Below are 14,186 nucleotides of genomic sequence, written 5' to 3'. Positions count from 1 at the left end.
AGTGCAGGAGTAGGCCACACGGCCCTTCAAGCAGCACCGCCATTCAATGTGATCATGGCTGATCATCCACAATCAGTACCCCGTTCCTGCCCTCTCCCCATATCCCTTGACCCCGCTATCTATAAGAGCTCTATCTAACTCTCTCTTGAAAGCATCCAGAGAATTGGCCTCCACTGCCTTCTGAGGCAGAGCATTCCACAGATAAACCTGGTGGTGTGAGTCCTGAGGCTCCGGTACCTCCTTCCTGATGACAGCAGCAAGAAGAGAGCATGACATGGGTGGTGGGGTCCTTGAGGGTAAGGGTTAGATTGATCTCAGAGCAAATTAAAAGGTCAGCACAATATTGTGGGCTGAAAGGCCTGTGCTGTGCTGTAATGTTGCATTTCCTTTATCTCTGCAGCTCCAGCAGATGAGACACGAGAACGTGAATCCGTTCCTCAGCCTCTTTGTCGACAGCAGTATCCTTGCGATTGTCACGGAGCACTGCTCCAGGGGGAGCCTGGAGGATCTCATCACAAATGGGGATCTGAAACTTGATTGGATGTTCAAATCATCCCTCCTGCTTGACTTGGTCAAGGTAACCCTCCTCATTTCTTGCCCATTCCTCCTCCCTGTCCCCACCTCTCAGCCATTGCACTGTGCTGTGAGAAAACCCTCTTCACCGTCCCCTGAAAATCTGAGGGAAAAAAAATCAAAAAATGCTGGAACTCAGTGTGGTGGAGGCAGTTCAGATGTGGCTTCAAAGAGTATTGGCTAAAGATGTAGTGGAGAAAATTTGCAAGGGGACTGAGACCTGGGTGATGGTTTCCGGTTGGCTTGGGGGAGAGCCAGCTGACATACAATGGGCTGAATAAAGTTTGCAAGAATAACCCTGGGAATGAAAAGCTTAAGTATGAGGGGCTTTTGATATTTCTAAGCCTGTACTTGATAGTTTATTTTATTCATTGAGATACAGTCCTTCAGGCCCTTCGAGCCATGCTGCCAGCAATCACCTGATTTAATCTGAGCCTGATTACTGGACAATTTACAATTAACCCATCAACCGGTACGGCTTTGGACTGTGGGAGTGAAAACTCATGCGGTCATGGGGAGAATGTACAAAACTCCCTACAGGCAGCAGTGGAAAATGAACCTGGGTTGCCTGTACAATAAAGTGTTGTGCTAATCACTAAACTACCATGCCCAGAAGATGAAGTGGGGGTTGGGGGGGCAGTGGAATGATATCTCTTCGAAACCAAATAAATACCGAAAGGCCTGGGGAAAAGTCTAGGACCAGAGGGCACAGCCTCAGAGCAGAAGCATATCCCTTAAATTACTTTAGTCAGAGAGTGGTTGATTAGTGGAATTCCTTGCCACAGACAGCTGTGGAGGCCTAGTGATTGGGTGTATTTAAGGTAGACACTGATAGGTGGACACAGAGAATCTGCAGATGCTGGAAATCTTGAGCAACACACACAAAATGCTGATTTCCTCCAGTATTTTGAGAATTTGAGAACAACTTGATTGGTTGAGGTTAGAGGTTAAGGGTTACAGGGAGCAGATGAAAGAATCAGCCAAAATCGAATAGCGGAGCAGAGTTGATAGGCTGAATGGCTTAATTCTGCTCCTAGGTTCCAGCCACGTACCAACTTTTTGACCCAGAATTGTGTGCAGCATGTTGGAGGTTTACAAAGGCGCCTTCTCTCCACAGGGCATGAAATTCCTTCACCATCGAAACCTGATTCACGGGAGACTGAAGTCCCGGAACTGTGTAGTGGACGGCAGGTTTGTGCTGAAGATCACGGACTACGGCTACAACGAGCTGCTGGAAGTGCAGAAGGTCACTTGGCTGATGCCTAGCCCAGTGGGTAAGATGCTTTCAATTTCATTCAGACATGTCCACAAGAATCAGCCATTCCCAACTCCATCTGTACACTAGAAAGCAGCTGAGGTAATCAAACCCCTCCAACCTCAACATCTCTATACTTCGTAAACATAGCACTAGTAGTAGGCAGCCGCCGATCCCAGGGGACCATGGGTTTGTGCCTCTGGTGGACTCTGCCTTCTCCAAGGGACAAGCCCGGGCAGGAAGATTTGAAGAACCAGCTGTTGCCCATGTAGCATGTTCCCCCTCTCCACGTCACTAATGTAGTCCAAGGGAAGGGCAAGCGCCGATACAGCTTGGCATCAGTCATTGCAGAGATTGACAGAGTGAAGTTGTAAACAACATCAAGGCCGCAAGACAGTGGAAGTTTAATATCAGAGTTTTCCTTCTCCCAGGCGGACTGCCATCCAAGGTTGACACAACCCCATGTGCCCAAAGCAACTGAATTTGAGGGGCCAGTGGTCCACCTTTGCCCCTTCACTTGCCACACCTGAAGTCCAAGAGTTGAACTTGGTTGTCAGAGGCTGAGAGCCACACGCCATTTGGAGCACTTTATAGATGGTGGGAGCTTATCCCCGTTAGCACACCCGGTTATTTGTTCTGGCTTTTAGTGTCTTGCACCTTTTGCTGGATGGCAGCAGGTCAAACAGGGAGTGGCCGGGGTGTGTGGTGTCTCTGGTTATGATGACTGCTTTCCTCCTGAGTCTGTTAGAATAGATGGTGTTGACGGTTCCGGTGACATCATCGTCAAGAATGGCAGCTTAAGTCACTAGCTCCTCCGGAAAAGCGCATATTAAGCCCTGTTATTCCATCAAATATAATATTTTTCAAAAAATATTTGAACTGAAAAGAGGGGCAAGAATGGGGAAAAGGAACGGAAATAAAAAAAGCGACACTGCGGAGCCTGTGTCCGAGAGGAGTGCAGCGAGTGGCTCTCGTACCCGACCGCATGCGAGCGAGGCGACTACTGGGCCTCATTCAGGCGAAGCGGCGAATATTTTCGAAATCCTGAAAGAAATGATGGAAGTCCAGAAAGAAATAAAGCAGCAGCTCCGGGATATTAAGGCAGAGCTCGCCAGTGTTAATCAAAAAATTGCGGTGGCAGAGACTTGAATCGAGAAGGTGGAAGATCGCGTTCAAAATGTGGAACGGATACTGAGTAAGACAATAAAAATATTACATCACCAAGAAGATAAATTGCTTGACCTGGAGGGAAGATCACGGTGGAAAAATATCAGAATCTACAACGTTCCCGAAGGAGCGGAGGGCTCGTCTATGACGGAGTTTGTCGAAAAGCTACTGCGGGATGCGCTGGATCTTCCCTCGGTTATGGAGCTGGAAGTCGAGAGGACGCACTGCGCGCTGGTTCCGAAACCTACCCAGGACAGAAAGCCACGCTCTATAATAATTAAATTCCTTCGGTACAGCACCAAGACGCAGATTCTACAAAGGGCCTGGGGTAAGAAGAGAGTGTTTATCAACGATAAATTAATATATTTCGACCAAGATTACCCCCCCCCCCCCCCCCCCCCGCGGTCCTGCAGAAATGCAAAGAATACTCTGAAGTAAAGTGAGTACTAAAGCAAAATAAGATTAGATTTCAAACTCCGTACCCTGCTAAACTTCGAGTGTTTTATGACAACGGGACACGGTTGTACCAGACGGTGGAAGAGGCGACTACAGACATGAAGGCCAGAGGTTTGCCCGTCAGTGTCACCAAAATGAGGGAAAGCCTGACTGAGGAACTTTCCCGCTCCGCTTGGGAAATAGTGCGAGAATCGAGAAGGCTGGAGACTGGAGGAGGCCAAGAGAAATATATCAGGAAGAGACCGGGAGTTTCCCAAAGGCAGTCCTCACCCCCTTCAGAAAAGCCCCTTAGCTAACCTTTAAAATGTTGAGAAGCTAAATGAAAGCAAAAGTACATGGTGATATACCTATCTCGAGAAATACTTATTATAATGTGGATTTTATATTAGTTAGTTGTTATTCTTTATTCGCTCACTTACTCCTTTTTCCCCACCAAAATGAGAATATATATATATATACACGTATGTAATGTGTGTGTGTAGGTATATGTGTGTGTGTGTGTGTGTATACATATATATATATATAGGAGGAGTACACAGGGAAATCTTTTCTGTGTAATGGATTTGTTCACTGACTTTCATGAATACTGCAATGGGGGTCCTCAATTCACAAGTAGGAAGGGTTAACCCCCACAGCTAGACATATCCTCTAGCTCAACGCAGGGTCATCTACTAGTGACCTCAGCCTTGGAATCACACGTTCATTGCCATTTTTGTTATTATCTGCGTTTCTTGGTTTGTATTTGTTCAGGGAGTAGATCGATTAAGTTTTATTCTAATTTCAATGATACATTGACAAATAAATACAGATGGCTAAGGACAAGGTAAAATTCATTTATTTTAATGTCAATGGGCTATTAAATCCAATCAAACGTAAGAGAATTTTATCCAATTTGGAACAATTTGATTCATACTGGGGAAAATGGTTTAACTAAATAATACCTCATAGGCCTGACTTTATTCTCACAAATCAATGAATCTGTTGTAAAAACAAAATTTCACTCCCTACTTGTACATAGTTCTTCCTTTTTGCTTGTTTTTTCTCTCCACTCTCTTCCATAAGTGTGTACCTCAGATAAATACTTTGTGGAGATTTGTGATATATATGATTATATGATATATAGGTACAATGTCTGAAATACATCTTATGGAACTGTTTGTTTGATGATGAACTTCAATAAAAAAATAAATTACGAAAAAAAAGGAATAGATCCAGTCCTGGGATCTCCATCTGACCTTAGGAACTGAATGTACAACTATAAAACATCTAACTGTACAACACAGTGGAGGCACTTCAGCCCATAATATTGCGCTAATCTTTTAACCTACTCTAAGATCAATCTAACCCTTCCCTCCCACCTATCAAAGCATCTTAAATATCCTTAATGTACCTGCCTCTACCACAACCTTTGTATAGCGGCGATCCATGCACCCAGCATTCGTGATCATGGTCTATCCATGACCTTGATTGTTCTTGGCAAATTTTTCTACAGAAGTGGTTTGCCATTGCCGCCTTCTGGGCAGTGAGGAGTAACCACAACCATTATCAATACTCTTCAGAGATTGTCTGCCTGGCGTCAGTGGTTGCAAGACCAGGGCCATCTATCACCTGCTCCCATAGCTTCAGGTGAGGTGGTGGGGGAAGCTAAGCAGGCACTACACCTTGCCCAAGGGTGGACCTGCAAGCTAGTAGACAGAAGGATCACCTCACACCTCCTTTGGTAGAGACACATCTCCAACCCGCCACCCTATGCACCCACCACTGTGTGACATCCCCCCCTATAGTTTCCTCCAATCACCTTATAAAAAATCACAGAGGTGAGAGTGATAGCCCTCGACATCAAGGCAGCATTTGACTGAGTGTGGCATCAAGATGCCCTAGCTGAAGTGGAGTCAATAGGAATTAGGGGGATAACCCTCCGCTGGTTGGAATCATACCTGACACAAAGGAAGATGGTTGTGGTGGTTGGAGGTCATCCTCAGAACATCACTGCAGGAGTTCCTCAGGGAAGTGTCCTAGGACCGACCATCTTCAGCTGCTTCATCAACGACCTTCCTTCCATCATAAGGTCCTAAGTGGGGATGTTCACAGATGACTGCACAATGTTCTGCACCATTCGTGACTCCTCAGATAGTGAAGCAGTTCATATCCAAACGCAACAGAACCTGGACAATATCCAGACATGGGCTGACAGGTGGCAAGTAATATTTGAGCTACACAAATGCCAGGCAATAACGATCTCCAACAAGAGAGGCTCTAACCATTGTCCATTGACATTCAGTGGCATCACCATCACTGAATTCCCTACTATCAACATCCTGGGGGTTACCATTGACAGGAAACTGAACTCGTCTAGCCATATAAACACCGTAGCTACCAGAGCAAGTCAAAGGCTAGGAATCCTGTGGTGTGTAGCACACCTCCTGACTCCCCAAAGTCTGTCCACCATCTACAAGGCTCAGGTCAGGAGTGTAATGGAATACTCACCACTAACATGGATTAGTGCAGCTCCAGCAACAGTCAAGAAGTTTCACACCATCCAATACAAGGCAGGCCATTTGATTGGTTCCCCTTCCACAAGCATCCAATCACGCTAGCATCGACGGACAGTTTCAGCAGTGTGTACTATCTACAAGATACACTGCAACAACGCACCAAAGTTCCTAAGGCAGCTCCTTCCAGACCCACGTCCACTACCATCCAGAAGGACGAGAACAGCAGATACCTGGGAAAACCACCACTTGGAGATCCCCCTCCAAGTCATTCACCATCCTGACTCGGAAACATATCGCTCTTCCTTCATTGCTGCTAGGTCAAAATCATGGAATTCCCTCCGACAGCACTGTGGGTGTACCTACACCTCAGACTGCAGCGGTTCAAGAAGGCAGCTCACCACCACCTTCTCAAGGGCAATTAGGGATGGGCAATACATACTGGCTTAGCTGGCAATGCCCACATCCCATAAATGAATTATTTTATAAAAATTGCTCCTCATATTAAGCCTTTCCACCCTGGGAAAAAGTCTCTGGCTGCCCAATTGATCAGAGGCTCTTATCATCTTGCACACCTCTATCAAGTCACCTCTCATCCTCCTGCTCTCCAAAGAGAGAAGCCTAGCTCACGCAAGCTTTACTCATCCTGCATTCCGTGTTTATTTTCTTGGTGCAACCACAATGTTCTTAAGTTTGAAATGATGTGTCTGGATAACACTCAAGCAGAAGTTTTCCCCACTGTATGGCAACACTAAACTGGATCTCACCCTCTCCCCTCTTTCCCTCTCAACCCCCCCACCTCCCCCTTTCCCCCACCAACCCCTCCTGCCTCCCCATTCCTCCCTCTCCTCCCCTCTCCTTCCACCTCCCTCTCTCCTCTACCCCTATACCTTTCCCTCCTCCCCCTCTTCCTTCCCTCTCCTGTCTCCCCTCACCCATTCTATCCTCTTCTCCCTATCTCCCTCAGATCGGCTCTGGACAGCACCGGAACTTCTCCGAGACCCCAGTCTGGAGAAAAGGGGGACATTCCGGGGGGATGTCTACAGCTTCTCCATCATCATGCAGGAACTGATCATTCGGGGACCTCCGTTCTCCATGCTGGACCTCAGCCCCGCCGGTAAGGCCAACAGGGGAGTCGGGCGGGGGGAATATACCACCACACCTGGACCCTCCTTCCTCGGGAATCGCTCAGAAACCATTCACCACCTTTCCAAAGCTGGGACTTCCCAAACCTCGCTCCGGATTTAATCTGCAACTCTCCATGACAGGCATCCCAATTAGTACACATAAAGACCCCACAAGCAGCTGTGAGAGTGACTTCTTCCAGTGCAAATGACCCAAAGCATTGACTATCTACTTCTCCCTCCAGAAATGCAGAGTATCTCCACCATTTTGGGTGTTGCTTCAGATCCCAGAGTCTATTGAATCTTGAAATCCTCACTCCAGCATCCAGATTCCTACCAAATATTGAAAGGCCTAGATAGAGTGGATATGGAGAGGATGATTCCTATAGTGGGAGAATCCAGGAGCAGAGGGCACTTGTAATGTGTGCCTAAAACTGCACACAGTATGTTAGAAAGGATGTGCTGGCATTGGAATTGGAAAAGGTCCAGAGGAGGTTCACAAGAATAATACTAGATGTGAAAGGGTCAACATATGAGGACTACGCTCTCTGGAGTTTAGAAGAATGAATGAGAATCTCATCGAAATCTACCAAGTACTGAAAGTCCTCGATGGAGGACAAGATGGAACAAAGTCAACATGAAGGGAAAATCTTGCCTGACAAACCTGATGGATAGATGTAGGGGATGCAATGGATGTTGTGTATTTGGATTTTCAGAAGGCCTCTGACAAGGGGCCACACATGAGACTGCTTACCAAGTTAAGAGCCCATGGTATTACAGGAAATTTTCTGGCATGGTTAGAGTATTGGCTGATTGGTAGGAGGCAGCGAGTGGGAATAAAAGGATCCTTTTCTGGTTGGCTGTCAGTGACTAGTGGTGTTCCACAGGGGGCAATGTTGGGACCGCTTCTTTATATGCTGTATATCAATAATTTAGATGATGGCTTTGTTGCCAAGTTTGCAGATGATACCAAATTGGTGGAGGGACAGGTAGTGTTGAGGAAGCAGATAGGCTGCAGAGGGACTTAGGAGAATGGGCAAGAAAGTGGCGAATGAAACACAATGTTGGAAAATGCAGCATCATGCACTTTGGTAGAAGAAATAAATACGTAGACGACTTTCTAAATGGGGGAGAAAATCCAAAAATCTGAGATGGGAAGGGAAGTTAACTTGCAGGTTGAGTTGGTGTGACGAAGGAAAATGCAATGTTAGCATTCATTTCAAGAGGTTTAGAATACAAGAGCAGGGATGTGATGCTGAGGCTTTATAAAATACTGATGAGGGCTCATCTTGAATATTGTGAACAGTTTTGGCTCCTCATCTAAGATGTGCTGGCATTGAAGAAGGTTCAGAGAAGGTCCACAAGGATGATTCCAGGAATGAAAGGGATATCAAATGAGGAACATTTGATGGCTCTGGGCCTGTACTTGCTAGAATTTAGAAGGATGAGGGGGGATCTCATTGAAACCTTTCAAATGTTAAAAGGCTTAGACAGAGTAGATGTGGAAAGGATGTTCCCCATCTTCTCATGCTGACTTATTCCCCCTTTCCTCTCTGCACTCTCCCTCTCGCTCTGCCCCTAATGATATTTCAATGGTCAATGCCTGTTCTAAGGTTAGGTCTCTTTTGGCCAGTAGCCTTTTTGAGTGCTTTGACTATGCATGGCACAGCCAAGCCTGTCCCTTAATGCATAGGAAGTCCATCTCTAAAGTCACAGTTCTGGGAAAGTTTGCGCAGTTCTGCAATGTATTTAGAAAGGCTTTCATCTTTTGATTGTTTCCTTTCATAAAATCTTAATCTCTCAGCTATTACTAGTGGTTTAGGGCTCAAGTGATTTTGTAAAATTGTAACAATTTTGTCAAATGTCTTGTTTGCTGGCTTTTCAGGGTTACTAGATTGCCTAAGAGACTGTACATCTTGGCCCATTAAGCTAAGAAGCGTGCATATTTGCTTTTGCTCCTCCACGTTATTCACTTTACAGTTCAATTCAACTCTCTCGATATACGACTCCCAGCCTTCATTAGTGCTATCAGATTCATCAAGTTTCCCGACTGAAGACATCGCCAAGTCCTTGCGTGCTTGTTGGTGTCTGTGACAGCCTTCTTATGCAGTTTAACTTTTGTCCTTTGTCCCATAACTGTCAGTGCAGTTTCTGATATCCTTTGACATTCAGGATCGTATTCATCACCAATTTGTTGTGTCTGTGCACAATGAAAATACACACGTGGGGGTGGGTGGCTTTTACTGGTGTATTCACATTGCAGTGAGAGAGAGAGAGTAATGCACATATCTAAACAACTGCGTGTGCGCAGACAACAGATCAAAGGTGGGGGGCCATTGATCTAAAAGAAATAGATCCATACATTACAAGAAATAACACCTACTCCTCTCTGACAGTCAACATAGGCACATCTCAAGGATGTGTATGTGCATAGCTCTAGTCACACTTTGCTTTGACATAGCAACTGTGTGGTTAGGCACAGATGAAACCCATCTACAAATTTGCCAAAGACACAACTATTGTCAGCAGAATCTCAGATGGTGATGAGGGGATGTACAGGAGTGGGTTAGATCAGCTGGTTGAGTGATGTTGCAGCAACAACCTTGCACAATGTCAGTAAGACCAATGAACTGATTGTGAACTTCAGAAAGAGAAAGACAAGGGAACACATTCCAGTCCTCATTGATGGATCAGAAGCAAGATGGCGGCACGACACAGCACACAGCGGCCACTCCAGGAATGAATATCTGTTATCTGTAAGTAGGAGCCATGTACAATCCTGATTTGATGGAGATGGACATGTGAAGCACGGAGGAACACATCTGGTGAAACTTTTGAAATGCCTGTTTCACTGCCGCTGCTACTGTGCGATCGGAGAAATCTCCGGGAGGAAGGCCCCGAATCTTCGGCTTTGCCTGTTGCTTGGCGGCCGGTGCCGGGGTCGAAGTGCTCGGTGTCGGAGGGCTGGTCGGAGGCTCGAAGTTTTCGGACGGACTCGGCAAGCTGTGGTGCTGGAGGTTCATGGCAGGAAGAGTTTTTCCTCCTCCTACCGTCTGCGTGAGATGATGGGCTGTCGGGACTTTGAGACTTTCTTTTAAATTGTGCCATGGACTGCTCTTTATCAGATTACGATATTGCTTTGTACTGTTGAAACTATGTGTTATAATTATGTGGTCTTTGTCAGTTAGTCTTTTATCAATTATGGTATTGTCTGCACTGTTGAAACTATATGTTAACTATAACTATATGTAACTATGTGGTTTTGTGTAGGTTTTGTAGCTTTAGGTTTGTCTTGATGGGTTTGTAGTTCCTTTCCGGGGAATGTGCTAAGACAGTAGCGTGATATTGATACGCAGCAGCCTCTCCAGACTCTGGATTGGGGATTACCAAATGTTATGTGGTTTTTCTTGTGTGGTCTGTTTTGTGCTTTTTCGTGATATCATTCCGGAGAACGTTGTCTCATTTTTTAACTGCATTGCATTTGTAGTTTATAAATGACAATAAACTGAATCTGAAGTGGAAAGGCTGAGCAGTTTCAAGTTCCTGGGAATCAACATCTCAGAGGATCTATCCTGGGCCCAGATATTGATACAAATGCGAAGAAGGAATGTCAGATATTATATTACATTAGGAGTTTGAGAATATTTGACTCTCACAAATGTACGGTGGAGAGCATTCTGACTGTTTGCATTACTATCTGGTACGGCGTCAATGCACAGATCACAAGAGGCTGCAGAGGGTTGTAGATTCAGCCACCTCCATCACAGGCACAACCCTCCCCACCATCGAGCTCATCTTCAAGAGGTGATGTCTCAAGAAGGGAACATCTATCACTAAGAAACCTCACCTCACCATCCAGAACATACCCTCTTTCCATTACTACCATCAGGGAGAAGTTATAGGACCCTCTATGTTTTAGGAACAGCTTGTCCGCAGCAGATGTCAGTGATAGTAAGCCTGATTCTGATTCTGAATCGAATGAAAACCAACCAGCCAAACAAAGCATTGTTGCTCTGGAGCCAAAGTGCAAAACGAATATACAGTCACACACAGCACGTATCATCACACTTGCATGCATTCAATCCATATCTCTCTGAATTGTTAGCTGATATACATCTTCTGATTTCCCTTGAAGAAACATATTTTTGCAGGTTTTTAAATTGCACAATATGTCTTCTTTTGCAGATTGATTGTTTGTCAGTCTTTGTTTAGAATAGTGGTCACCAACCTTTTTAAGCCCAAAATCTCCTACCTCGGCTGTAGTGAAAGGCGAGATTGACCTATTAAAATTGATAAGTTACGCACATGCGCACAGCAGCAGAGAGGGCCGGAAGTAAAACCCCGCAACCCGGAAGTAGAAACACGAGGGGACACCACCCTTTTTTTTAGCACCATGGACCCATTTAATATTGACAATATTCTTGCGGACCGGCCGACCGGGGGGGAGGGGGGTGGTGTTTAACACAACCGGAATACAGCAAACCTTGAAGCAGGTTCCTTATGTCCAATTTATTCCTCAATTTAGTTTACGTGGCTTTCAGCACTTGCTTCTGTCCCGCTTGCTCACATTTTTTCCGTTCAAAAAAGTCGACCAATTTGTCTTTAAGTGCAGGGTGCATGGACTCAAGGTGCCAAAGCAGTTTTGAGGGCTTCATTGCCTCATTAGACAGCCTCCCACCCGCCCGCTGCCAACCAAACGAGGAGTGTGACAGGATTGATGCACCATCAATAACTCTGACACGTGGGTTAAGGTAGGCTTTTATTGGCTGGAAGAAAGTACAAGCAGCAAGTGACCATCACACGACATCCTGGAGACTGAGGGAGGAGCAATGCCTCCAATCGCCTTTATACCGGGGTCCGTGGGAGGAGCCACAGGAGCAGTCAGCGGGGGGGCGTGTCCAGACAGGCATATGTAGTTCATCACAAGGATGCATGCCCATCCCCCCTTGTAGGATCTATCGACCGACAAAAGTTTGGCTGGAGGGATGTCTTCAGTAGATCGCAGTGAGTTAGCTGCTCTGCTACTGATGAAACCTAGAGCCCGAATTAGGTCATCTGCGAATATTTTAGCACCAGGTTCCAGGCCAGCAGCAACGGTACTTCCCACCAACCACGCGAGGCAAACCAGTGATCCCTGGCGCAAGGGCATCACTGCGTTTAGGCGACTGATGACCTCGCGTGGGTCAAGTTCAACAGTGGGCGTGACAAGAAATGAGGAAAGGTGCAGCTGACACATATAGTTTCATATTGACAAATCATATCATTTCCTTGTGGCCCAGTGATTGGGGACCACTGAAGTACACTACTGACTAAATCGTTTAAAAACAGCTCAGATTGTACTTCCAACTTGAGGCCTTTTATGTGTGCTAATTTTATTTGAATTACACAAAATACTTTTGTCAAACTTTCAAAATAAATCAAACAAGGAAACACAGTAACTATCATATCAAACAGGCCAGAGTTGTCTTTCTTTAAGAATATAACAATACTTCACACCTTTAATTGTAAGTTTCATTATTTTATTTTTTTCAACATGAAAAATAAATGAATAAAAATTGACTGTGGCACTCAGTGTGATGATTGGGGCTGAATACTTTCTGCCAGTTCCCTGAAATTTGGCTCATAACAACAGACAGCCAGTCTGAGACAGTCTGTGAGGTGTCTGTCAGGAAGACAGCTACAGTACTTAGATTTAATAATTTTCATCTGTGAGAATGCGATTTCACACAGATAAGTTGACCCGGAGTAGGCACTGACTTTTAGTGCACCTGTGGTGAGATGAGGAAACTTCTCCCTGCTGACAAGCCCCCAAAAGTCACCGTCCCTTCATCTTGCTTTAAGCTCAATGTCATTTTGCAAATCAATTATTTCCATTTCCATATCACTTGGCACACCAAATACTTGCTGGAATTTGGCTGCTATCTGTTCTATATCGATCGGCAGAAATGGGTTTGAAATAAATGCTGCAACACTTCCTTTAAGAATCTGCACAGTGATGGTGCTTTTGCTGTGCAAATGTTTCCCGAACCACACACAGTACTTCCTCTGACAAAGGAGGATTTGCCCTGGAATCAGGGTGCCAGCATCCCCTGGCGATTGATTTCCATCTTGTTGCAGACATCGTGAAGAAGGTGCAGAAGCCTCCCCCTCTGTGTCGGCCCTCCGTCTCAGTGGATCAGGCCCCTGTGGAGTGCATCCAGATCATGAGGCAGTGCTGGAGCGAGCAGCCAGACAGGAGACCGACCTTCGAGCAAATCTTTGACCAGGTCAGATTCAGATTCATTTCAAAACGTACAATGAAATTTCTCATTCTGCTGGGCGCATCCTGCAAGTGTCGCCCAGGACAGGCGTCTTTGTCCTCCTGCCTGCAGTGCTCCACCCTTATTCCTTGTCTTCCTCTGGGAGCTCATCATTAGATCTATCCCTCAGAGTCATAGAATGGTGCAGCACAGAATCCGGCCCCTCAGTCCACCTCAAGGCTGAGAGTGTGCTTATCGACTCTAATCCCATTTGACCCATGTCTCTCTCCACCTCTCCTATCGAAGCACCATTTCAAATGCCTTATAAATGTGAACACAAGAGATTCTGCAGACGCTGGAAAGTTGGAACAAAGCACACAAAATGCTGGAGGAACTCAGCAGGTCAGGCCACATCTATAATAAACAGTCCACGTTTCAGGTCAAGACCCTTCATCGGGACTGGAAAGGAAGGGGGAAGATGTCAGAATAAGAAAGTGGGGCGGGGGAGTGTGGGAAGAGGACAACCTAGAAGATGATAAGTGAAGCCAGTTGAGTGGGAGTGGAGGGATGGAGTTAGAAGCTGGGAGGTGATAGGGGAAGGGCTGAAGAGAAAGGATTTTGATAGGAGAGGAGAGTGGAGCATAGGAGAAAGAGAAGGAGTAAGGGCACTGGGGGGAGGGGTTGATAGGCAGGTGAGGAGAGGAGGTAAGAGGCTACAGTGAGGAATTGAAGCTGGGATGGGGGGGGGGGGGGGGGGGGGGGGGGAATGGATTACCAGAAGGGAAAATCGAACTTCATGCCATCAGGTTGGAGGCTACCTAGACAGAAAATGAGGTGTTCCTCCTCCAACCAGAGAGTGGCCTCATCATGGCAGAAGAGT

General features: G+C 46.0%; 1 protein-coding gene across 1 annotated transcript in view; it reads left to right on the top strand.

The window, feature by feature from the left end:
• Window positions 1-14,186, top strand: part of LOC140729327 (retinal guanylyl cyclase 2-like) — a 76,649-nt gene that overhangs the window by 28,785 nt on the left and 33,678 nt on the right. Inside the window, exons 9-12 of the mRNA XM_073048961.1 lie at window positions 401-577; window positions 1,691-1,847; window positions 6,911-7,060; window positions 13,185-13,333. Coding sequence (XP_072905062.1) covers window positions 401-577; window positions 1,691-1,847; window positions 6,911-7,060; window positions 13,185-13,333 — 633 coding nt within the window. The remainder of the gene's footprint in view (window positions 1-400; window positions 578-1,690; window positions 1,848-6,910; window positions 7,061-13,184; window positions 13,334-14,186) is intronic.

This window comes from Hemitrygon akajei, chromosome 6 (genome assembly GCF_048418815.1).
Source record: "Hemitrygon akajei chromosome 6, sHemAka1.3, whole genome shotgun sequence".
In the NCBI taxonomy this organism is placed as follows: domain Eukaryota; kingdom Metazoa; phylum Chordata; class Chondrichthyes; order Myliobatiformes; family Dasyatidae; genus Hemitrygon; species Hemitrygon akajei.
Note: the sequence above shows the minus strand (reverse complement) of the source record. Positions and strands in the feature narration are given on the sequence as shown.